At 44.7% G+C, this 24,317-nt stretch overlaps 1 protein-coding gene across 18 annotated transcripts in view; it reads left to right on the top strand.

Moving 5' to 3' along the window:
• Window positions 1–24,317, top strand: part of ADAMTS9 (ADAM metallopeptidase with thrombospondin type 1 motif 9) — an 813,664-nt gene that overhangs the window by 568,398 nt on the left and 220,949 nt on the right. For 8 of the 18 annotated variants that reach the window (XR_013830133.1, XR_013830134.1, XR_013830135.1 and 5 more), the window contains exons 1-3: window positions 14,817–15,284; window positions 15,867–16,267; window positions 21,351–21,513. Coding sequence is in view for 2 of the 18 variants with exons in the window: in XM_079933633.1 (XP_079789759.1) it covers window positions 15,170–15,284; window positions 15,867–16,267; window positions 21,351–21,513 (679 nt within the window). In the remaining 16 variants the exon portion in view is untranslated. Of the gene's footprint in view, window positions 1–7,062; window positions 11,699–14,816; window positions 15,285–15,866; window positions 16,268–21,350; window positions 21,514–22,833; window positions 23,574–24,317 lie in introns of those variants that run through there. The other 10 variants (XR_013830124.1, XR_013830125.1, XR_013830126.1 and 7 more) reach the window with 4 other exon arrangements.

Genomic DNA, 24,317 nt, shown 5'->3' with positions numbered 1-24,317 from the left:
TCTATAGTCCCTTTACCATCACCCGCAAATTTGTCCCCTCTCCCTTTCTCCAGGTATGAATTTAGAGAGCATTCTTCCAGACCTCTTTTTATATTTTTATACACAAATACACATAGGTGTGAGTTGTTTTTCACCTAAATGGTATACACATCAGGCTGCAACTTGCTTTTTGCCCTTCAACAATATTTTTTGAGATATTGCCAGTTACTCTCTACCTGGTTTGCTCCTTTGAACTTCTGTACAGGGTTCTGTGCCATATAAATGTACCATTTTCTATAACACAGCCATCCTTCTGCTGAGGACATGCCGTTTCCAGTTTTTCACTATGACAAGCAGTGCTGCCATGACAGCCTTGACCTGCATCCTTTTTTTTTTTCTTTTTTAAGATTTTTCTGATGTGGACCATTTTTAAGTCTTTATTGAACTTGTTACAACACTGCTTCTGTTTTATGTTTTGGTTTATGGCCACAAGGCATGTGGGCCCTTAGCTCCCCGACCAGGGATCGAACCCACACCCTCTGCATTGGAAGACAAAATCTTAACCACGAACCACCAGGGAAGTCCCTTGACCTGCATTCTTGGGCTTGTGAGCAAGTATTTCTCCAGGACAGACACCAAGAAATGGATAGATGATGGCATTGCTTTTTTAAAAGAGCAGCTTGGTCCTTAACGCTAAGGAAGCTCCTTGAAGGCTGTGTAGGTCTTATTAGTATCTGCATTGCCAGAGTCCAGCACAGAGCCTGCTGGCTTGTGACTGCCTGCCATGTATGGGGGTCCTGGTTTTCCCTTCAACTCTTTACTTCTCAATCTCTTGGTCTGTCCCTTCTTGCCTCCAGGTCATTTCAAAGGTAGCAGCATAAGGTCTTCCTTCTTGGCCTTCTCTTGTTTCTCCCGTGTGTCTTTCCCTTGGTCAGAAGCTCTCTTCTCAAGCTGTACATTGGAATCAAATGGGGAGCTTTTGAAATTTACCAGTGCCCAGGCCCACTTCCCAGAGGTTTTGACTTCACTGGCCTGCAATGAGGTGGATCCCAGGTAATGGGTTTTATTCCTTCTTAGCTTTCTGTTTTCTACTATTAGGAGGCTAGAATGGAGAATCGTTGTCTTAGGCCAGTGGTTCTCCAAGTGTGGTTCCCATCCAGCAGTACCAGCATCCTCTGGGATTTGTTAGAAGTGTGAATTCCTGGGCTTGACCTTAAAACTACCAAATCAGAAACTGGAGGGTGGGACCCTAAGTATAGGTTTGGCAAGCCCTCCGGATGATTCTGAAGCATGCTGAATCAAATTTGAGAACTGCTGCCCTGTGTGATCTCCTGCCTTTCCCTGACTCTGTAAACAGGTAGAAGACTTCCTTTTTCTCACCTCCAACCTCAACTCCTCTCCTGAACACCAGCTGCCCCACTGACATACCACTAGGGTGCCTCGTCCACATCTCCAGTGCTTCCCACCCCACTCCCACCTTGCCAAACTATTTTTCCCTCAGCCTTCTCCATCCCAACAAATAGCACCAATGTCCTCCAGGTCATTAGAAGCAGAAATGTGGGATTCATTTAAAAAATCTTTTAAAATTGGTAATACATTCTGGTGGCTTAAAACCCAGTAGTTATAAAAGGGTAAACGACGAAAGTGTCTCCCACCCTTATCCCCCTGTTATGGACTAAATTGTGTCCCTGCCAAATTTATATCTTAAAGCCCTAATCCCAAAGTGACTACATTTGGAGATAGGGCCTTTAAGGAGATAATTAAGGTTAAATGAGATAAGGGTGGGACCCTAATTAAATAGGACTGGTGTCCTTGTAAGAAGAGGAAGAGATACCAGGAATGTATTGTATAGAAGAATGGACAGGTGAGGACACAGCAAGAAGGTGGCCATCTGTAAGCCAAGGAGAGAGGCCTCACCAGAAAAACCTTGGCAGTACTTTGATCTTGGACTTGCATCCTCCAAAACTGTGAGAAAATAAATTTCTGTTGTGTAAGCCACCCAGTCTGTGGTGTTTTATGATGGTTAATTTTATGTGTCATTTGACTAGGCCACGGGGTGCCCAGATATTTGATCAAACATTATTCCGGGTGCTTCTGCGAGGGTGTTTTGGGATGAGATTAACATTTAAACCAGTGGACCTAGTAAAGCACATTGCCCTCCATAACGTGAGTGGGCCTCATCCAACCATTGAAGGCCTGAAGAGAACAAAAAGACTGACCTTCCCTTAGAATTTTTCCTGCCTGACTGCCTTGAAACTGGGACATCTGCCGCTTCTTGTCTTCAGACTCCAAATGAAACATAGACTCTTCCTGGGTCTTCAGCTGCCTGGCCTTCAGATGGAATTCAACCATCATCAGCTCTCCTGGGCCTCCAGCTTGCTGACTTACTGGCAGAGCTTGGGTCTTGGTAGCCTCCATAAACACAGGAGCCCATTGCTTATAATAAATCTCGTTACATCGCACACACAGAGAGTCTTGGATCCATTTCTGTGAAGAACCTTGACTAATATGCAGCCTTAGCAGAATAATACATCCCCTTATGTCCAGTTCCCAATCTTCTTCTTCCTTCCAGGGTAACCACTGTGCTTCGTTTCTTATGTATCCATTCAGACTTTCTTTAGAATATATAAGCAAATAAAAATATGTAATATTATTTTCTCCATCCTTTACACACGCAGACACATACACAAGAAGTCCCATTCCTTTTACAGATGCATTGTCTTTCACTGTATGCATGTATCTTAATTGATTTAATCAGTCCCTATAGTTTATGTTTTCATTCCTTGTGATTTTGTGCCATTAGAAATGATACAGCAGGGACTTCCCTGGTCGTGCAGTGGTTAAGAATCCACTTGCCAATGCAGGGGACAGGGATTTGAGCCCTGGTCCGGGAAGATCCCACATGCTGCGGAGCAACTAAGCCTGTGCGCCACAACTACTGAACCTGCGCTCCAGAGCCCGCGAGCCACAACTACTGAAGCCCACGCACCTAGAGCCCATGCTCCGCAACAAGAGAAGCCACCATAATAAGCCCATGCACTGCAATGAAGAGTAGCCCCCGCTCGCCGCAACTAGAGGAAGCCCGCGCACAGCAACGAAGACCCAAGGCAGCCAAAAATAAATAAATAAATAAATTTATTTAAAAAATGATACTGCAATCAACGAAGAACCTGGTGCATGTCATTTTTCTACATATGCAGAAATATCTCATTTATATAGAACACGTAGAATGCTAGGTCAAAGTGTATATGATTTTTGCAGTTTTGATAGATGTTGTCAAATTGCCTTCTTAGGGCTTATGTCAATTTACATACTCAACAACAATGTATTAGAGTTCCCCAGTCTTAATAATTGACTGTATTTATCAGTATTCTGCCTGATAGCTGAAAAACTCGTGTTGGTATAGGGTTTTTTTTGTTTTGTTTTTTTAATGAGGATTGCCTTCCTCACTTTGTAACAGATTCTTTTTTTTCTTTTTTTAAAATTTATTTATTTATTTATTTATTTTTGGCTGTGTTGCGTCTTCGTTTCTGTGTGAGGGCTTTCTCTAGTTGCGGCGAGCGGGGGGGCCACTCTTCATCGCGGTGCGCCGGCCTCTCACTGTCGCGGCCTCTCTTGTTGCAGAGCACAAGCTCCAGACGCACAGGCTCAGTAGTTGTGGCTCACGGGCCTAGTTGCTCCGCGGCATGTGGGATCTTCCCAGACCAGGGCTCGAACCCGTGTCCCCTGCATTGGCAGGCAGATTCTCAACCACTGCGCCACCAGGGAAGCCCTTGGTATAGTTTTAATTTGAATTTTTTTATTATGATAAAACTGAGTATACTTTCACAAGCTTGTACCATTTGTATTTCCTTTGTTGTGAGCTGTTAATCGATACCTTTTGCAGAGTTTTCTTTTGGATTGAGGAAAGATTTCTCTCTGTGTTATGAGCAGAACATTTTCTTAGTTTGTCATCTGACTTTTGATTTGGATTATGATGTTTCTTGTCAAGTAGAACATTATTTGTTTCATAATGAAGTTAAATATTTCAGTTTCTTTTTCCTGTGTGGCTTGTGCATTTCGAGTCAGCATTAGGAGGTCTTCCTTATGCCACAGATAGAAAGGAATTATTCACTCCTGTTTCTTTCTAAGCCTGTTTTGGTTTAATTTTTACAGTCAATTTTTTATTCATTTGATATGGATCAAGCATGTAATTTAAAGTATGAGGTACAGATTTAACTTTTTTAAAAAATTTTTATCCAATTTTTAAAGGTTATACTCCATTTATAGTTATTACAAAATATTGGCTATATTCCCCATGTTGTACAATACATCCTTGTAGTCTATCTTACACCCAATAGTTTGTTCCTTCCACTCCCCCACCCTGACATTGCCCCTCCCACCATTGGTAATTCAGTAGTTCGTTGTATTTTTTAGATTCTACATATAAGTGATATCATACAGTATTTGTCTTTCTCTGTCTGACTTATTTCATGTAGCATAATGCCCTCCAAGTCCATCCGCGTTGCTGCAAATTTTTGTTATTTTTTATGGCCGAGTAGTGTTCCATTGTACATATATATGTATAAATATATCACATCTTCTTTATCTATTCATCTGTTGATGGACACTTAACTTGTTTCCATATCTTAGTAATTGTAAATAAAGCAGCTATGAACATTGAGCTGCATGTATCTTTTTGAATTAGTGGGGGTTTTGGGGATATATACCCAGGAGTGGATTTGCTGGGTCATATGATAGTTCTATTTTTAATTTTTGAGAAACCTCCATACTGTTTTCCACAGTGGCTGCATCAATTTACATTTCTACCAACAGTGTACAAGGGTTCCCTTTTCTCCACATCCTCAACATCAACTTTAAATTTATTTTTTATTATTAAAAATTAATTTTAAACCACATGGCTACCAAGTCATTCTAGCACTGCATAGTGACTGGTCCAAGTTTTCCCAGTCAGTTTCAGAAACCATCTCTATCAGAAACTAAACTGTCCCAGTCAGATCTGTTTCTGGATTTTCTAGTCTCTTCCACTGGGTTTTCTGTTCATTCGCAGTCCAGTATCACCCAGTTTATTTACTGAGGCTTTCCATTATATTTTAATATCTGTTATTAATACTAGATTCTCCACATTGCTCTTCATTTTCAAAGTTTTCCAAGCTGTTTTTTTATCTTCCCAAATAAACTTCTGTTCAATTTTGTCTCAATCAAACAAAAGAAGAATAACAGAAACAAAATGTTGGTATTGATATTGTGTTTCCAGTCATTTTATAAACTGTCTTAGGGAGAATGGGCACCTTGGTGACATTCCGTCATCCTAAGAATATGGTATTTTTCCATCTACTCACATCTCTGAGGTCCTCATTAGTGTTTTAAAATAGTATTCCTACAGGCATTGTATGTTCCTTGTTATTTCTATCCCCAGTGATTTTGTTGCTATTGTATGTGGGGTTTTTTTCTTTTATATTCTCTATGTGGTTGTTATTTGTATATATAAAAGACAGCAATTTCTGCATAATCATTTTGGGACTCATTCTTGATGCCCCCACTTCTCATCCCCATGATAACATCCTTCACCATGTCCTATTGATTCTGTCTTTAAAATATACTTTCTCCATATCTAAATCCTGCCACCTCCACTCCCACTACCCTAGTTAAAGCCAGTGTCATCCTTGTTTGAACAACACAATAGCCTCCTTGATCCCATCGTTCACACAGCAGCCAGAGGGATTTTTTCAAAATAAAAGAAGTGTCTTGCTGTCTCCTTGCCTAAGAATTTTCTGTGGCTTGCCCTTACATTCAGAGTAAAATACAAACTCCTCACCTGGAAGGCCCCATATCACCTGGCTCCTGGCTCACTGGCCTGCAGCCCCACTCTCCATCCCCTCCCTTTCATTCACAGAACTCCAACCACAAGGGCTCCTCTGGGTTCTGAAACCCTCCCACTTCTTTCCTATCTCAGACATTGTCCTGCTGGTCTCTCTGCCGAGAATATTCTTCTGCTTGTTGTTTAAGGGGCTGGTTCCTTCTTACTATCTAGGCTTCCATTTAACTAGCGCTTCTCAAAGAGGCTTTCTCTGTCCACCTAATCTCAACTATCTCCCTTTTAATCTCCTCCACAATACTTAGAACAGTGTTTAATTATATACTTGTTCACCTATTTACTTATTTTATGTTTCCCTTCCCCCCAGACTGTGAGCTCTTCTGCTATCTGCAAACTTCATGGTGCATAGTAGGTGTTCAATAAATATTTGCTGAATAAATAAACAAATGTCTTCCTTGTTTATATAGTCAGGGGTTGGGTAAACTTCTACTTTTTCCTGCTACTCAGTTATTATTCTCTAACCACGTTTTAAGTCCACAGTTACCGTATATCAACTGCTTCTATTTCTGTCTAAATCACAAGCTCCCCTGAAACTTCACTCAGAAGCCTGACTTAGCTATCATAAATTTCTTCTTAGCACCTGTCCACATATACACAATATATATATAAGGTTATTTTCAAATAGTGAAACACATATTGAATGTTACAGAAAAAGCTAATATTATGCATAATTTGTAAGAAAACTTTTCCCTAAGGGTGGTGACAACTCATATTTTCTTTATATACGGTCTCTTTATTAAAACAAAAACAACTACTGGTCTCATTAAGAAAATAATATATTCTCGTCGTAAACATAAGTAAACAATATGAGAATGGGTATCATAGAAATGTAAAAAATGTAAAAGATCTCCAGAATTCCCAGTTTCAGAGATCACAGTCATATGGTTATAATATGATGCATATCCATCTTTCTAGACGTTTTTTTTTCCTATGCGGATCCTTTCCTGGCACAGGCTGAGGTTTTGCTGCTTTATTTTGTTTTTACTACTAAAGGAACCAATTACACAAACCACACTGTGACTCACTTACTTAATAATACACCTTGGACATGTTTATATGCTAAAACATACTGCTCTTCCTGACTCTTAAATAACTGCCTAATATTTCATTGCATTTGCTGTCTCTTGATGGTTCCCTTCCCTTTACACCTGCTTAGTGAAGTGGGGAGGACAGGGTCTTGAATTGTGTCTCTTTTCAATTTTTAGGACCTTTGGCCCTCCTGGACACGAGGGCCAGTCACCGCTCAGGGAAGTCTACTGTGACTTCCGTTCTGTTGGAAAAGGTACGTTAGAGCAAATATAAGTTCCATGAGGTCCAGATTGGTGGTGAGAATTAATGAACGGAATAATCAGCTCTAAGAAGTGTAAAAAATGTATGTGGGTGAACTTGCATTGCTGACTGTAATCAGGATTCAGGCATCACCACCATGGTGCGAGTGCCCAGGAGAACATTATACCTCCAACGTCTTGCTTTTTGTAACTGTACCTCTAGCACAGAGCCCAGCAGTAGCTGAACTTTATTCCAGTTATGCTTGCCATGAATGCCAGAGATATGTACTGTCAGACCTGTTTTTAAGTGGGAAAAAAAAACAAAAACCATTTTTTTCATTGCCAACTTCTGATAGGGACTTGACAAGACGCTAATTACTAGGCTTACATTTCAGGAAGCAACCTATTTTGTGTTATTGGTGCCAATTAATACAAAGATGGTGCATGGTGAATATACCATTTCCAACTGGCGCTGATTTGATGTCACATAACCTCATTACTGCGTCAAGCTGGTGCATGCAATGCATCTGTGTTTTTGCACATTAATTTGGAAAATGAAGGTATTTCTCCCTGCCCCTAGCCCCTCTCCGTTGTCCTTGGTAGTCACAGTAGCTGAGATATTTTGAAAAGCTCTTTGAAGACCATCTTTGTAGCAGGCTTCCACATAAGCTCACGGGGAATTCAAATCCTGCAGTACTTTATAACTCTAAGGCAGGCCTCTCGGCCATATGCTGTTGTAATAGCAAGGGCCACAGTATGGCCTGAACAACACACAGATACTGGGCTGAACTGAGGGCCTTGACAGTCTATAAGGATGGTTGTTGCCATGAGACCACTGAAGAAGAGCAGTGTTCCTAAGGGCCAGTCTTACTGTTAGGTCAATGAGTGGTCTGGGCGTTGGAAAGGAATTCTCTTCCTCAACCCCAGTTGGACTGATATCCAGAAGCCCCACCATTTGTGACTGACTCCCTAAACCAGACCCCCTATAGGCCTCTTCCCCCAGTTGACCTGATACCTGAATTTTTTCTAATGTATAGATTTCTACTCTTTGAGATTGTGTTCCAGACCATCACAGTTTATCCTATAATAAGCTTAAAAAATAATAAATACACATGAGAGTCAATATAATATTATGGTTTAACAATACGCCTTGAAATCAGAAAGCCTACCTGTGAAGGCCCACTTAGCTATTCACTAGCTGTGTGACCTTGGGCCAGTTACTTATCCTCTCTGTGTCTTTATTTCTTCCTCTCAAAAGTGGAGCTCACGGCATTCCTATTTCATTGGGTTGTCAGAAGGATTGAATACTGTCTTATCAATTGTGCCTAGAAGTAGTAAGCAATCACAAAGGTTCACCATTACTGTAATAAATACCTTTACAGTAGACAGCCTATTATGCATCATCTGGCAGAGGAAATGACATTTTTGCATATGTAAATATTGTTTACCATACAAAAATATATTTCTGGGCTTCCCTGATGGCGCAGTGGTTGAGAATCTGCCTGCCAATGCAGGGGATATGGGTTCGAGCCCTGGTCTGGGAAGATCCCACATGCCACGGAGCAACTGGGCCTGTGAGCCACAACTACTGAGCCTGCGCGTCTGGAGCCTGTGCTCCGCAACAAGAGAGGCCGCGACAGAGGCCCGCGCACCGCGATAAAAGAGTGGCCCCTGATTGCCACAAGTAGAGAAAGCCCTCGCACAGAAACGAAGACTCAACACAGCCAAAAATAAATAAATTTAAAAATATATATATATATTTCTGTAAATGTTCTATGGGAAATCATGTTTTGGCTAATGTTTTGGCTATTTAAAATATTCTGCCAGAGGGGCTTCCCTGGCAGCACAGTGGTTAAGAATCCACCTGCCAATGCAGGGGACCCAGGTTCAATCCCTGGTCTGGCAGGATCCCACATGCCACAGAGCACCTAAGCCTGTGCGCCACAACTACTGAGCCTGCACTCTAGAGCCCACGAGCCACAACTACTGAAGCCTATGTGCCACAACTACTGAAGCCCGTGTGCCTAGAGCCCGTGCTCTGCAACAAACAAGCCACCACAATAAGAAGCCCACACACCACAACAATGAAGACGTAGCGCAGCCAAAATATATATATATATATATATTCTGCCAGAAAAAAAAGCCCAATGTTTGAAAAAATGCCAAGTCTGACTTACAGGAACTGCTAATATAAGCAGAATATGAGAAAGAGTAAAGCTGTTTAAAAATGAAAAAAAGTTTTAAAAGGACAGGGGGGCTAACAACAAGGATGAATGTGAAAAAATACATAGTCAATGAAATATAAGCACGCACATGGCATACTTTCTTTCCCGGAAGAAGAAAGGCCCATAAATCAGTGGTGGAAGAAGGAGGTTAACTGAGGAAGGAGCGCTAGGTGCCAGCACTCTTCTCTGTAAGACTGAATCAGGAACTGCTCTTCTTAACTAGTAGGTGGGTTAGTCAGCAGGTGAGGCTGCTGATTTGGATGTTTAGAGATCACTTCCTATATGCCAGCCACTAAGCCAACACCTCGGTCCATTCATTTTCACAGCATCCCTTTGAGGCAGGCAACTGTGATTATTACCCTCTTTTCAGGATATGGAAAGGATATGGAAAGTGCCCACACTACTGGTCTCTTACTTTCCATGCTCACAATCTTGATGTAGGCATTGGGGAAAGCCTAGCTCTGGAAATTTCTACTCCAGAAGATTCTAATTAAAGCAGGACTTTCCTCCCCCTGAGAAAGAGATTACCTCCATCATTCCTGCAGAGGTGTGTGTGTGTGTGTGTGTGTGAGAGAGAGAGAGAGAGAGAATGGCTTTTACAAATTAAAATACTGGCTCTGAAAACTAGAAACAGTTTTGTAGCAATTGTAAACTCATTCATTTAAGAAATATTTATAGAGTGCCTATTAGGTAGCACCAAGGGGATACAGTGGGGAGGGCAATAGATTTCCTCCTTGCCCTTGTGTAGTTTAAAGTCTAACAGAGAACACCAAACAACAAGACAAAAGGGATGAAACAAACCAGGACAGGAGACGTTCAGGGCTCAGGGGCAGGTAGCATCCTGGTACATCCCACAGTGCTCTGAGCATTGTCAGATTGCATGCTAGCACATCTGTAACAACTGTCTGTGTTGAATGTGGACTTTTGGCAAATGGAGAAATTGTATTTGCACACGTTGTATTGCTTTATAACTTGGCTTTAGTTGAAGAGTGGTTTGAATCTGAGCACTTCTGAATCATTTGTAGTTATGATGTTGAACCCAGGTCTGAAGGTCGCATTCTACGGATACTAGAGGGGGCAGAATAAGGATCTGAGGCCCTAAGTGTTTCAACTGATTATTAGTGGGATTCATTTGGGGCTCCAAAGCCTGGGCAATAGCTAAAATATGGTCTTCTGGAATGATAAGTAGGAAAGGAGCACCTGGTATGTAAACACCTTTGTAGAATTGCCATAAGCTAGTCATGAGCTATCTAGAGCCATCATAAAGACCAGACTATGATGTTCCACACAGGCTCAAGAGGAGTTATTTAGAACTTAGATTTAGCATTCACATTAAAGAAAGGATGTTCTTGCAGATCATACTCATAAGGCCAGGTATAAAGGCTGAACGATCAAGAACCATTAGGTGACCGTCTTTCTGTCACTAGGCTGCTCTAATTCATAGAGATGGCAAGCTTTGCAGGTAAAGTGACTCCTGGTCAAATCCCAGCTCAGCACGTTCTAGCTCTGTAATGTTGGGTAGGTCACTTAACTTTGCTGAGTCTAATTTTCATCATATGTAAAATGGAGAGAGTAGAACCCAGACAGCAGGACTGCTATGAGGAATAAATAATTAGCACGAAGTAGGAACTCAATGCAAAGAATCTCATGTTATTATTACAAATGATATAAACTACTTTCTCTATGTTATGCTACGCTTGAAGTCAGTATTTGGAAGGCTTTAAAAAATATAATAAGATCATTTCCCCTGTGGCAAGTAAAAGATGACAGTTTCTCCCCACCTCCACTCTGTAAACATGAAACTGGATCAAAGAGGGTGTGTTGCTCAGGGCTGCAGAGTTTGACCATCACCAGCTTGGTGCTTCATTTACCAGAATCCTATGCTACCCAGTACCACGGACTGACCTATTCCTGAAACCACTTACTACTGACCACTCGGGAAACAATTCATTTTAATTCTGCCTCCTGGTGTCTCCCTATCATTTGGGTGTGGGTTTTCCCTTTCTGTGGAAATTTGCTTCAAATCTCCTTCCTGTTCTTTTCACTGGTGTTCTGCCAAGTCATTTGGGATGTCATCCTTCGCATTTCTGTTCACCAGACTATCTCTCCCTAGTGACTAATCTCCATCATCAGTCCTCTGGGATTCAGTTTTCATGAAGCAGCAGCCAAAGAAGCTTCCCATTTAACCTACAATAACATTCAATTCCAGTAAAGCCTGGGAGAAGAAAATGGGCTAACATCTGTCCTTCCATTAACTCCAGGTGATCTCAGTAAGCGGTTCTTCCTTCAGAGCAAACTTCTGTGAGGGGCCAGCTATTACAGAATCCAGTCTCCCCTCCTGCACTCAGGTAATTTTATATTCTTATTTGTAGAACCAACTTCCAAACTGCATGTACATATATTTTTCTTTCATAATTTACATTTTATTGGTTGTTTTGAGGCTCAATACACATTTTAATTTGTACACAATTTTAACGGTTGTACCAAAAATCTAAAAGGTCATGTAGCTGTGATTCTTTCCTGAACAGTTATTCCAGTCAGTTTCCGGCCTAAAATCTGGTGGCAAGTATTCCTTAAAAGGATATCAAGTATAAATTTATTTATCACTTATTAATTTGTATTATTTATTTATATATCACATATATTTATATACATTAATACAATAATTACATATTATAAATATGATAAAGAAGTCATTTTAGCACAATTGAAACAAAATAGAAGGTTTATATTTATTCATTCATTCAATAAACATTTCTTGAGCTCCTACTATGTGCCAGACCTGTACTAGATGCTGAAGAAAACATCATGAAATATGAATGAAATAGATTAAGAGGATTATCATGAAATACTCAACCTTAGAGAAAGGAGCAAGAGAGCCAAAAACAAATCATACATAGCAAAGACAGTTGAGACAATTCTCTTGAAGATTTTAGTCACCCTCACCCAAACCAACCCCCCCCAAACCTAGCAACATTTCTCATTTATTCATTCTATATGATAATTATGAACTTGGACTAAACTGCTGAAACAGAGTTTGAATCTCAAACAGAGTTTGAGACAAACAAGAGTTTGTCTCTCACTAGTTGGGGGACCCTTATCAAATTATTTTACCTCTTTAAACGTTAATATCCTTATCTGTAAAATGAAATTACTAATACTGCCTGCCTCATAGGGCTGCTGTAAGAATTAAATGCTGTATTCAATGCACAAGGTGTAGCACATGGTATGCACTCAAAGTTGATTATTATCATTATTATTATTCAGATTTTGACCTGAATTATTTAGTTAGCTAGCTCAATCTACCTATTAATTTCTTATAATTTCAAACATCTTACTAAGATTTTTTTTGAGACTAGATGTAAATTCAGAGGTAAGCTAATAACACTTAAGAAAGGATGAACAGACTCACTGAGGATAAGAAACTTAGAAATCCAGGCTCTTGGTCACCTCAGGAGGTTGCAAGAGATACTGTGTAGTTTTCATCCCTATTAGCTGTGGAAATGATTGGTTGTATTAGGAGCAATTTTAAAGAACCGTAAACAAAGTTCATCCTTTAATGCCAAGTCCTAGAAAGAAAACTAGGGAGAAAGAGTACACAAAGGAAACTTCTACCCTTACATATAATCATTTCTATACTGTTAGATTCTCTATCAGGAGGGATTTAAATTGAAAAAGAGGAAAATTGTTTAATGGGAAATACTGAACACGTGCTACATTTTTAAGTAATTTTATAGTGGATGTCCTAGAATATTTTCCATAGGAATCACCTAATAGTTTGATTTCTTGATATTTTTCTGTTCCTTGCTAAACTCTCAGCAAACCTTAGACACTGTGATTGTGAGGAATTTTTATTACATAATGGAAAGAAAGATTGTGTATTAGCAGAAATGTCTTTTAGTCAATTACTTGGAAGGTTTTAGAAAAAGCTTTAAATGTTACCCTTTAAAAATCTGATTGTGCACTTGACAGGTATTTCTGTTTTGCCATCTTCACGTTGTGTACCCATCCTAAATCCCAGTCAGACAGATAATGGTAACATTGGTCTATCTGGGTTAACAACTTCTTTAGGAAATTTCAGTCTTGCCAAGTCATTTTTCCCTCTTCCAGGAGAAATATATGCATTAATGTTTCCGGAGTAGTGGACACGTATAGAATATTGCTATTTGGTCCCCGGTGTTGGCAATCTGGTATTTTCAACCTTGAGCGCCAGCCTACCAAGCAACAGAAAACTCTCGTTTTGGGACTTTTGGGCAAATACTCATTTTTACAGAAACTGTTTGAAACATCAGGGATTAAACACCTCTCTCCCTCTCTCTTTCCTCCCCCCCAACCCCCCCCCCCCCAAACACATCCTCCCTCTCTGGCCTGAATTCTTCTGACTTCCAAATATGCATCCCAAGGCAGAGGTAGTTATAGCTTGAAGTGTCAGCTTTGAGCTGCTCCAAGCATCTCTTTGGCAAAAAGCAAGCGGAAGTGATTGAGAAATCCCTCCAGGCACTGGTGCTTCCCCTCGAGTCCACGACAGTCCCCTCGCACTCCTCCCCACCTCCCCCCCACCCCCCCGCCCCATGCCCATATCTCTAAACCCGGAGGCAGTCGGGGGCGCCTAAGTCCCCGCCTCCTCTCGCTGCCCAGAGCGGTTCTTAACCTTTTTTGGGCCCGAGACGTACAGAAAGCTATGGACCTTCTCGCGATGGGGACGGAGGTTGGGAAAAGCACAGCTTTAAAGCTTTGAGAAACTTTCAGGAGACCATGGATTTGTAACACACCGCGAACTGCAAAATAAGAACCCCAACTCTAAACCTCTTGACTTGAGGCGATTAAACCGAGAGCGGAGCTCCGATGCCAAATCTTGGCCCTAGTGAGAAAGTGTAGGAAGGGAAGGCGCTCCTGCGCTGGGCCACTTTCACTTGTAAGAAACCAAAAGAAGGGGGTGGTCAGGGACAGAAATTCATAAAGGGGGAAGGAGAAGAGGGAGGGATGGGGACAGCAGAGAAAAAGAAAAGGAAAGGGGGAGATGCGGGAACTAGAGAGGGAGGGGGGAAGAGACCACAACGGGGGGGACAGAGACAGAGCGGCACAGAGACACAGGGCGAGGGAGAGAGATTCGGAAGGGAGAGAGGAGACGGCAGAGAGACAGACTGGGAACGCCAGGAAAGGGAGAGAACTTTCTCCGCTCTCCCTCCCCAGGGCAGGGAGTCTCAGGAAAGCCCGTCCCGGTGTGGTGGCGGGACCGCAATGGGCTGCCCCAGCGCTCCCGGCGCCTCTGGGAGCTCGAGTCCCGCACGGGCGGCCGAGGAGCGGACTCGATCTGGGAGGAGGCGGTCCCCACTCCCTCCGCTTTCTCCTCCCCTCTCCTCCTAGAGGCGGGGACCTGGGTACTTGAGCAGCGGAGGACCCGCGGCCCCCCCCCCACGCCTCCGCCCCCCAGCCCCCCATTCAAGAAGCCGCTCCGCTATCCCCGCCAGCACAGGGCGCCCGGCGCGCCTCGGAGCGCACGTTCCGCGCCTTCTCCTGCCCGCTCCCTGGACATTATGCGGCCGAGCAGCCGAGCCCCAGTTCTCCTCCTCCTCCTCCTCCTCCGGCTCCTCCTGCGGCCCGAGCGGCTCAGCTCTCGGCAGGCGGCGGCGTTGCTCAGCCGAGCGCAGACGGGACCCTCGCCGCGAGACCTCAGCGACTCCTAAAGTCAAAAGTTGGCGGCGGGCGCCGGGCTCCGAGCGCTCTCCGCGGCCGCTGCCTAGCGTCGCCGCCGCAGCCGCCAAGGAGGACAGGAGGGAGGGGGGAGTGGGGGCGGCGGGGGAGGGGTGGGGAGCACCATGCAGTTTGTATCCTGGGCCACACTGCTAACGCTCCTAGTGCGGGACCTGGCCGAGACGGGGAGCCCAGACGCCGCGGCGGCCGTGCGCAGGGACAGGCTGCACCCGAGGCAAGGTAACGAGGCTCGGCCACCGGGACCCCTGCGCCCCTGTCGCCAGCTCCCCAGCCTCCGTGTCCGACAGCGGGCACCCCGCAGCGGAGGCCTCTCTCTCTCTCTCTCTTATCCTTTTCCTAGAAAGAATGGTCTCCCGCTTTGCAGCCTCTCCCTTCTTTAGGTCATTCCCAGCCTATTTCTAGAGAGATACTGTGGAACGAACTTTGTCGTCTCCCCCTTCTTTTAGCCGGATCTTTTTCCTTCCCCACCCCAGGCCCCAAACTACAGTTACTTAGTAACTGGGGGCACCCCATCGTGGCGTGTTTTATTTTATTCAGGGTATTTGTCAGGATCTGTAATCATGTTATGTGTTTTGACTTATTCATTGTCTAGCTCCGACAGCGCCTAACACTGTTCCTGGCACATAGTAGGTGTTCAGCAAATATTTGTCCAGTGACTGAAGGTGAAGGGATTGACTCAAATGGGGGCGGAGGAGGGGGAAGCTGGAAAATAACTCAGGACGAAACCGCCCACTTCATTTTTAAATTAAAACTTGCGGAAAATTGAATTATTGGTTCATGTGCCTCTGCTTCTCTCTGCAGTGAAACTATTAGAGACTCTGAGCGAATACGAAATCGCGTCTCCCATCCGAGTGAACGCTCTCGGAGAACCCTTTCCCACGAACGTACACTTCAAAAGAAGGCGACGGAGCCTTAACTCTGCTTCTGACCCCTGGCCTGCCTTCGCCTCCTCCTCTTCCTCCGCTACCTACACCCAAGCCCATTACCGCCTCTCCGCCTTCGGCCAGCAATTTCTATTTAATCTCACCGCCCATGCCGGATTTATCGCTCCAATGTTCACTGTCACCCTCCTCGGGGCACCCGGGGTGAACCAGACAAAGTTTTATTCTGAGGAGGAAGCGGAACTCAAGCACTGTTTCTACAAAGGCCATGTCAATACCAAGTCCGAGCACACGGCCGTCATCAGCCTCTGCTCAGGAATGGTAAGTGGACGCGCACCCCTCCCCTGCCCTCTCGCCTCCTCACCCGCTTCTAGGAGACTTAATTGCTCTCTCGCCTAAGACCCTCACTGCGCCGTCTCTGCTCTGGCGTTAAGTATCAGCTACAAACTTGTTTGCGTCCTACGCTTTGGGTGGCTACACCGGTGAGTGCGCGAGAGGAGCGCACGCATCCGCCCCCGGGGAGTTCTGGATGTTTCGGAGCTTTCTAGGGTCCGAATTCGACTCAGCTGAGTGTTGCCCCACACCGGTAGGTGGCTGGGAAGTCGGTTTCCAAAGTCGGAGAGAGTTGTCCTTCCTTGCTGCAAACTCGGCCGCCCAGGAGCCGAGCAGCTGAGCGCAGTGAGAACCCGACTCCTTATTGGCGCGTCTTGAGTCGGGGGTGTGGGCTGAGAATCCCCAGCCACGGGTATGGGGAAGTTCCTTCCGTGTGTCTTGGAGTGCACTGCGTAATCTAGAGTCCCCACGTTCTCTCAGGCCCTTTTTTCACGCGCCAGGAACCCTGAGGCTGAGCTGGATTGACAGGGAACAGGTCCCATCCCAGGAACGGAAGGGTGGGCCGAGGGCTCAGGGGGCGGGGAACAGGGCGGAGCCTTCCCTGGACGCTTTGCATTAGGGAGGAAACTGGGAATGGGGGTGCGGCGCAGTGCGACTCTGCACCCTGCTGGTGGGGTGGCCCCGAGAAGCAGAAATACTGGGAGAGAGCTTGGAGAGGCTGCCCGGAGAAGGTTTCAGTTCTTCTGGGATTTCCACCACCCATGGGGTGCCAGAGAATCGGAAAAGAGAGCCTGCGGCGCGCGTTTCCCTAGAGAGGGAAGGCGAGAGGGCGGGGCGGCCACCTCTCTGCGCTGCAAAATACGCACTTAGCAGGGGATCCAAGTTGATACCCCTACCCCCTACCTAGTTACGCCCTCCCCGCCCCACTTGCCCTCCAGTGGGCCCCACGCGGTGTCCGCCCTCTCCACTCCTGATATTTGAGGACCCGTTGTAAGGTTCTGACCCGAGCAAGAGCTGTTCTAGGACTTTCCCAAGCAACGTGCGTTTCTCCCTCGCGCTGTGACGCAGAAACTATCGCGGGTCAGACTCCCCCAGCGCACGGGCGCTCTCCGCCGTGCGCCCCCGTGATACGATTATTTTTCCCCAGAGCACCCATTAACTCCCCGTCGTTACCTTTTCCAAGTGGGAGCTTGGATACTTACCCAGGGCTCTTGGCTGCCCCCTCCACGGGCTGCTGTGAGTGGCTCCAGAGTCCCGCATCTGGATGTCTCATCTATCTCCGCTGCTCAACCGAAGGGTCGGGTGGGGAGCGAGGCAAGCTTGAAGACTCGGACGGGGGAGGGTTAGCCTGCTGGGATGCGAGGACGAAGATGAACGCCTTTAGCCCCCAGCAAAGCTCCCAGAGCCGCCGTGCTTTGTTGACATGGTTTGGGGGTGGGCGGAGACGGCAGTTAGGCGAAGGGGAGGGGGTGCTGCAGTGAGTCACCACTGCCCCAAGACGCCTGGAATCTTTCTGCTCTTAGCAAGGTTGGGGTCTGGGTGGGCACAAGTCAGGTGCCGGAACCCAGGGCATCAGAGTGTACCCAAATCCCAAGGTTGTAACCCACAATTCCAGAACCTTACTGATAGGGCTACGTGTGTACGTCAAGTTTGTAAACAGCCTTTACTCCTCCTCCCTCCCCGCCTCCACACCCCGCTGAGTGGCCCCAGCAGTGGTATGTTTTACTGCGCAGGACCTTAGTTTCTATTGGCAATTTTAGGTGGTAATTCGCACGTGTTAACTGCGGAGTCGTAACTCTCTCAGGGAACTGAGGGCCGGGACTTCAGAAGGACTGTCTAGACCTTGAGGAGTCCATTTATATTGCGTTTAATTTGCAATCTGGCCCTTTTTTGGGGAGGTGAGGGGCAAGGTCTGGCATACATACGAAAAATATGTGAGCTGGCTGTTTCTATCTTCAGGGACGAATCTAGCTCCAAAACCCTTGCCCCTTTGTCTTCCTCCTGGAATTTATCTTTCTTCCCAAGATGCCCCCTTACCGTTTCAGTACTAATAGTATCCTGACGTTCCTCGTGGCCCACACAGGAAACCTTCCTGGAAATGTTTCACTCTTCAGAGTGAGTCATGCCAACCTCCCCCACTCCCGTCACCCCTCTGGTCAGTTACTAGTTTCCCTGAATTCCCTCTCAGATGCGTTTCTCACCTGTTCTGAACATCCCTCCTATGACTCTGGACCTGTTTCCCTCTCTCTTCCTGTGTCGTTAGGACTGACGTCTAAGAAATATTTCCATCTGGCTTCTTCTCTGGTCTTTTTTCTTTAATCCCTGCCACACACTGCTAACAGATCACTGATGACAAGGCACCACAAGATCGCATGGCTACCCTGTTCATTTACTTCACAGACCACCCCACTGCCTAGTGAACGACTGTAAACTCCTCCATCTGGCACGTCAGACCATTGACAGTGGACCTCCTCACCCCTTTCACATCCACATGTCCAGTCTCATCTGTTAAGCTTTCCTTCACAAATCCTGCATTTCAGGCAACCTGCTCTCACGCATTTCTCTGCATTTCCCTCCCGTCCTAGTTCTACCTCATAGCCTTTGGGCCTTTGGATTTACTTGGTGATCTCACCCTGCTTCACATGCTCAAATCATACCCTTCTTTCAAAGTGTAACTAAGGTATCTTGTTCCCCGGGAAACCTCTTTGTCGTCCTTCAGACTGCTGTTGTCTCTCCATCTCCACTTTCATAGACTCTTACCTGCATTTCTCTTTGATGTTTAGTGTGCTGTCCCTTGTAGTATGGTTCTTGGAACACGTGTTCTATCCCCTTTTCCTTGGCAGTAGGGTCAGCATCAATTCATTCCTCTCCCGTATTGGAGCCTTGTATATTATAAGCACTTAGTACCTGTGTTTGAATAAATGGTCACCTTACCCAAGAAAGGATTACTCTTCAGTCAAGCAATTGTTTTGTGAATCAGCCACAAAATTAATCTGACTTCATATAGATACCATTTATTGAACTCTTACTATGTGTCTTGTACTATGATAAGTATTTTATGTATGCATTATTTCATCTAACTCCTTACAACAAACAGCCCAATCCTTGAAACAACCCATTTTGCTGATGAGGACACTGAGGCTTTGAGAGTTGGGGCCTTGCTGGAGGTTTCACAGCTAGTAAGTGGCAGAGTTGGGGTTCCCACCCAATCCTCTGACCCGTACTCTTAACCATGGGCCAGAGAATGAATCTATGTTCTTAAAGAGAATTTCAAAGTTCTTGTTTTTGTTTGTTTTTAAAGGCACTGGACTAGAGTCAGGGTACCCGAGTTCTAGATTCACCATGGGTACTATTCAGCTGCTTCTGTATCACTGAAGGGGATAAGCCAGTTCCTCTCTCTGGGCCTCAGTTTCCCCTTTCAATAATCAAAGGTGCCAGATCTTCACCAGATGGGCTCCCAGATTCTTTCTCAATATTTATAGCCTGTCTCTAGTAGCTTTCCCATGTTGTAGCCAGCTTCCTGCTCTGTGCTCAGAGAACACCAGAGTTGTATGTTGAAAATGGAGAGAGGTGCCTGGGTGAAAATAAACTTGTTAAATCACTTCTTCTCTGGACACCAGTTACTCTGTCTCTTATTTTGACACCAGACGACACTAGAGTTGTCTTCTCTTTAAGTCAGTGGTTCATGAACCACACGGAGAGCTTTTTAAAAAATACGGATGTTAGTCGTCACCACTGGAAATTCCAAATCTGCAGATACAGGGTGGCACCCCAAATCTAAATTTTTTTTTCAACTTCCTAGGCAATTTTGACACTTAGCTGGGTTTGGGAACCCCAGTGTCTTAGCCAAGTGCTTGAAAACTTTATCATGCCTAAGAATTCTAAAATTTCAATTCCTGGGCCCTACCCCCAGATACTTCGATTCAGTAGATCACATTTGGGGTGGAGTGCGATTATTTGAGTATCTAACTAACTCCTGGATGGTGCCTATGCTGCTGCTGACGTTCAAGGACGCTCATTTCCCTACGTCCAGGGGAAAGTCAAAGGCCTCTGCCTTTTTCCCGCCACAGGGAAAAGGAACAATGGAGAAAGAAGAGCTTGATACTTCCCTTGAAACATTGCCCACCGGCATGGCATGGGGAACTTTTTAGTGTTCTTGTAATGTTTTGTTTGGGTGGTTCAACTTTGAATCACCATTAATCATTTGCAAAACTTGTTGGTACTTGGGAGGAGAAAGAGTTACCTCTTTCAAGGTGCTTAGAGTGATTGGCAAACGCAAATTGTGTCCTGGTGGTTAGAGGCTAACCCTGCAACACCAAAAGCCACTCATGTGTTCTAAGCCCTTACAAGGTATCACTTTGCTAAGCACTTCACGCGCATTATCTTATTAATCTGCACAAGTGACAGTAAGTATTTTTGTCCTTAATTGATAAACAAGGGAGCTGAAGCTCAGAGCAGTTAAGGAACTTGCCCAAGGCGGGTGGGTAAGTGGCAGTGCTGGGATTGGAACCTCTGGCAGCCTGACTGCAAAGTCTTATCCCATGTCACTCCCTATGGCCAAGGGAAGGGGTGGTAAGAGACTCATGTGCCAGTGTCACGGGTGGTACCACCTTGAGTGCCTTGTAGTCAACATATGCTTTCTAGTTTGAAGTCATAATAAGGCTTCCTTGGGTAGGCTTTTGCTTTTGGAGCTGATACTTGTCCCTGAGTTTCCAGGCTGTCTTAATGCACAGAAACACTCTCTTTCAACAGTCTGTAGGAGTGTATATAATTAGAACTTGAGCACCAAGGAAGTATTTCTCACAGACAGGTTTGGATAGCAGGTGCAATAAAGTCGAGTCCAATCAAGGGTAAGGTACTGATATGGCAGAGAGTGGGGAAAAAACCCAAAACAAACAGACAAAAGAAACAACTGCTTTTCCAAATATGTCAGGAGGACTTTTCAGTTTAAGCAGCCCTCATGGGAAAGGGATTGGGTAATGGTGCCGTTCACTTGGCAACATTCCAGTGTCCTTTTCCTCCCAGTGGCTGAGTTATATTAAATCAACCTCTCATCTCTCTTTATTTGCAGCTGGGCACATTCCGGTCCCACGATGGGGATTATTTTATTGAACCACTACTGCCCATTGACGAGCAAGAAGGTGAAGAGGAACAAAACAAACCCCACGTTATCTATAGGCGCAGCACCCCTCACAGAGAGCCCTCAACAGGAAGGCGTGCGTGTGACACCTCAGGTATTTGCTTCTTCCCTCAGCAGAGACCCCCCCGCTGTGTGAGCTGGGTTAGTTGCCAGGCTACAAAGATGTAGCCCTTTCACAGGCTACAGAGCCCTACCATTTACATTGTCTTTTATTCAGTCTTCAAGCCAGGTAGGTATATCCCCATTGTATCAGTACCAATGTGGAAACTATGAAGAGATTTAGTAACGTGTCCAAGGTCACACAATGAATAAGTGACAAATCCAGGATTGGAACTCAAAGAGCAGGGGCTCCAAGCCCACTGTGGGCAGAGCTGCCTCTTTTGTTGAAGTTGCTCATGTTTAGGCTTAAGCTTCAGTAATGTCTTGAGGCTATTGTCGCCGTATCCTCAATCAGCAATTGCTTGTGTTTTCTTGCTGGGTTGGTGTCTTCTATTCATTTGGACTTTTTTTTTTTTTTTTTTACAGTGTAGGGTTATGAAAAAGTCTTAACAAATGCAACGCACAAAAACTTCTATATGTTTATGGGAATTTTCCAGTCAACTTCAGTTTAGTTAATGTTCTCTGGCTTCAGGAAGTATAGGAATGGAGCTGTGGGTTGCACTGTCAGGTGTCAATCGAATGCATATATGCCCACCGTAGATCTTCTTCCATCCTGGTCAGATTCTTTGAGGCTCGGTGCTGACACACTTGGCCAGTGTCAGGGGCATGTCCTCTGGGCACACTGGAAAGCTTATGCTTCTGTGTGCTTCTCATTCTGCAGTCCTGAAGCACCCTTTCACTGTCTTTGAAGCCTTGTTACTTTCTCTCTGATGATAGTGTATCATTAGAAACCGTCCATGTATTTGGTCCTGTGTTTTAGGGTGTTTGTTAAAATACCATCTTGTTTATTCTTGGACTTCCTCTTTCTGAAAATTTATCCGTCTCCCTATTCTTTATTTTCAAAAGTTGCTTCCCCAAACTAAATAACTTCTCAGGGTCTTTCTGGCTTTTTCAAATAAGACCAAAATTCAAGACAAAGGGGGTTTTCCTAAAATGATCACTTGTTTCATCTTGTATCTGTATCAGGTTCTTCCACTGTGACAGAGTGTGATGTCCTGTTCTCCCCTGGAATTATTACTTCTAAAGTGAATCCTTTAACAAGGGATGACATTGGCTGCTTATAACCTGGTATAGCCAAGTTGTAGCATATGGCATCGTTAAGCCTTTCGGCTTTATCCCATCCAGTCCTGTGTTCTTAACAACCAGGGCTAGGTGGAACATAACTAAAATATTCTGTCAGTTAGACTCTCTACAGAGCCAAGGGGTGGAGGTGGGAGTCTGAGGGAGGGGTGTACTCAGAAACAATAGCCAGGGTGCCACGACTGCCAGCTGCTGGCAAGTTCAATGGCAAGACATTTATCACATCTTTTTGCCCATGCTAGTAAGAATGTTGACCTTTACTTCTTGAATTCCGAAATCTGAAATAGCCACTGCATATTTTATACATGTGTCTAAAACATACATATATCATGTAATAAAAAGGAAATAATGTGATTCAAGAGAGGAAGAGAAAAGTCTTTCTTAATACTATCATTCCAAAAATCCTCAGGGTTCACTTTTCAATTTAATTATCCAATTAAATAGACATTTGATTTTCTGGACTAGAGGACAAGTCATTGTCAAGTTCAGTTGAAAACACAAAAAGGAGGGAATCTGAAAAAGTAAAGATTGAGGACAACAAAAGATGGCTTAACTTTTCAAAACAGCTTTATTTGGGTTCTAATTATTGGTGGGGGCCTTTGAGTGCCACCTTTCAAATCACCAGTGCCAACTTTTAGTTTTCTTTCTGGTTTTTGCTTGCCAGTGACCGATATGACAGGCCCTTCCTTCACCCCGTGTGATGAATCAGAAGCCTGGCAGTTTTGATTGGCTCTTTCAAAGGTTGCTGCTGGACTATGCCACTCTGGTTTCTCTCTTCCAGCTGCTTCTGCACCCCTTCTTTGAATTCAGATGCAGGCGGCTCAGAACAGTTGGAGAGAACTTTGGAATGTGGCACAGTTCACCAGCAGCCATTAGAGGGATGGACCCGCAGGTCACGGAAACCTCCAAAACCAGGTAGCCTTGGCACAGGGAGTGAAAGCTGGTGGGGCGGGGAGAAGTCCCTCTGGCCAGAGGGGAAAATATCCTCTCTGCGAATGTCAATTCATTCAGCTTCAAGGATTTCCCCTACTAAGAGCAGCGGTTGGTAATCAGAGATAAACTTTAGAAGTACCCTGGGAGCCTCATGCAGAGTCTTTAAACAAACAAACAAACAAACAAACAAACACCTCTTGCAGGGAAGTGAAATAGAGCAAGAATCAGTGGGTTTACTCAGTGCTCCAGGTGATTCAGAAGTTCAGCTAAATGTGAGAGTTCCCGCTAAAGTTGGATTTAGGGCAGTAACCACTGTCCATAGCCAGTGCTGCCTTTGCCCTGGACTTGGCTTTCTCCTTCACTGCTTTCCCTCTTCTCTTCTCATAGGGTGATGAAATATTCGAGCTAGAGGAAACTAGCTCTAGGTCAACATGCTAATTCTACCCAGATGAGCAAAAACTGTAGGCCTGGGATGTTAAGTTACTTATTTCCAGGAGTGATACCCTATATATTCAACAAGAAACCATCAGAATTTGAGGTCACCCAAGCCTGGGAGCAGGCCCCTGGAAGCCCCCTGCCGAGCTAGGTGTAACCCTTTAGTTGCTGGATTATGACGGTCTTCCCGGGACAGGGCACTGTGGCAGTGACACCTGTTTCCTATAGATGGAATAGAAGTCTTGCTCGTTTCTGATTGTTGATGTATGTCTAATTTTCAAAAAAGATTCT

The sequence above is a fragment of the Stenella coeruleoalba genome, assembly GCF_951394435.1.
Source record: "Stenella coeruleoalba genome assembly, chromosome: 10".
NCBI lineage: Eukaryota > Metazoa > Chordata > Mammalia > Artiodactyla > Delphinidae > Stenella > Stenella coeruleoalba.
The sequence above is the reverse complement of the archived record's forward strand: the minus strand, read 5'-3'. Positions and strand labels throughout refer to the sequence as shown.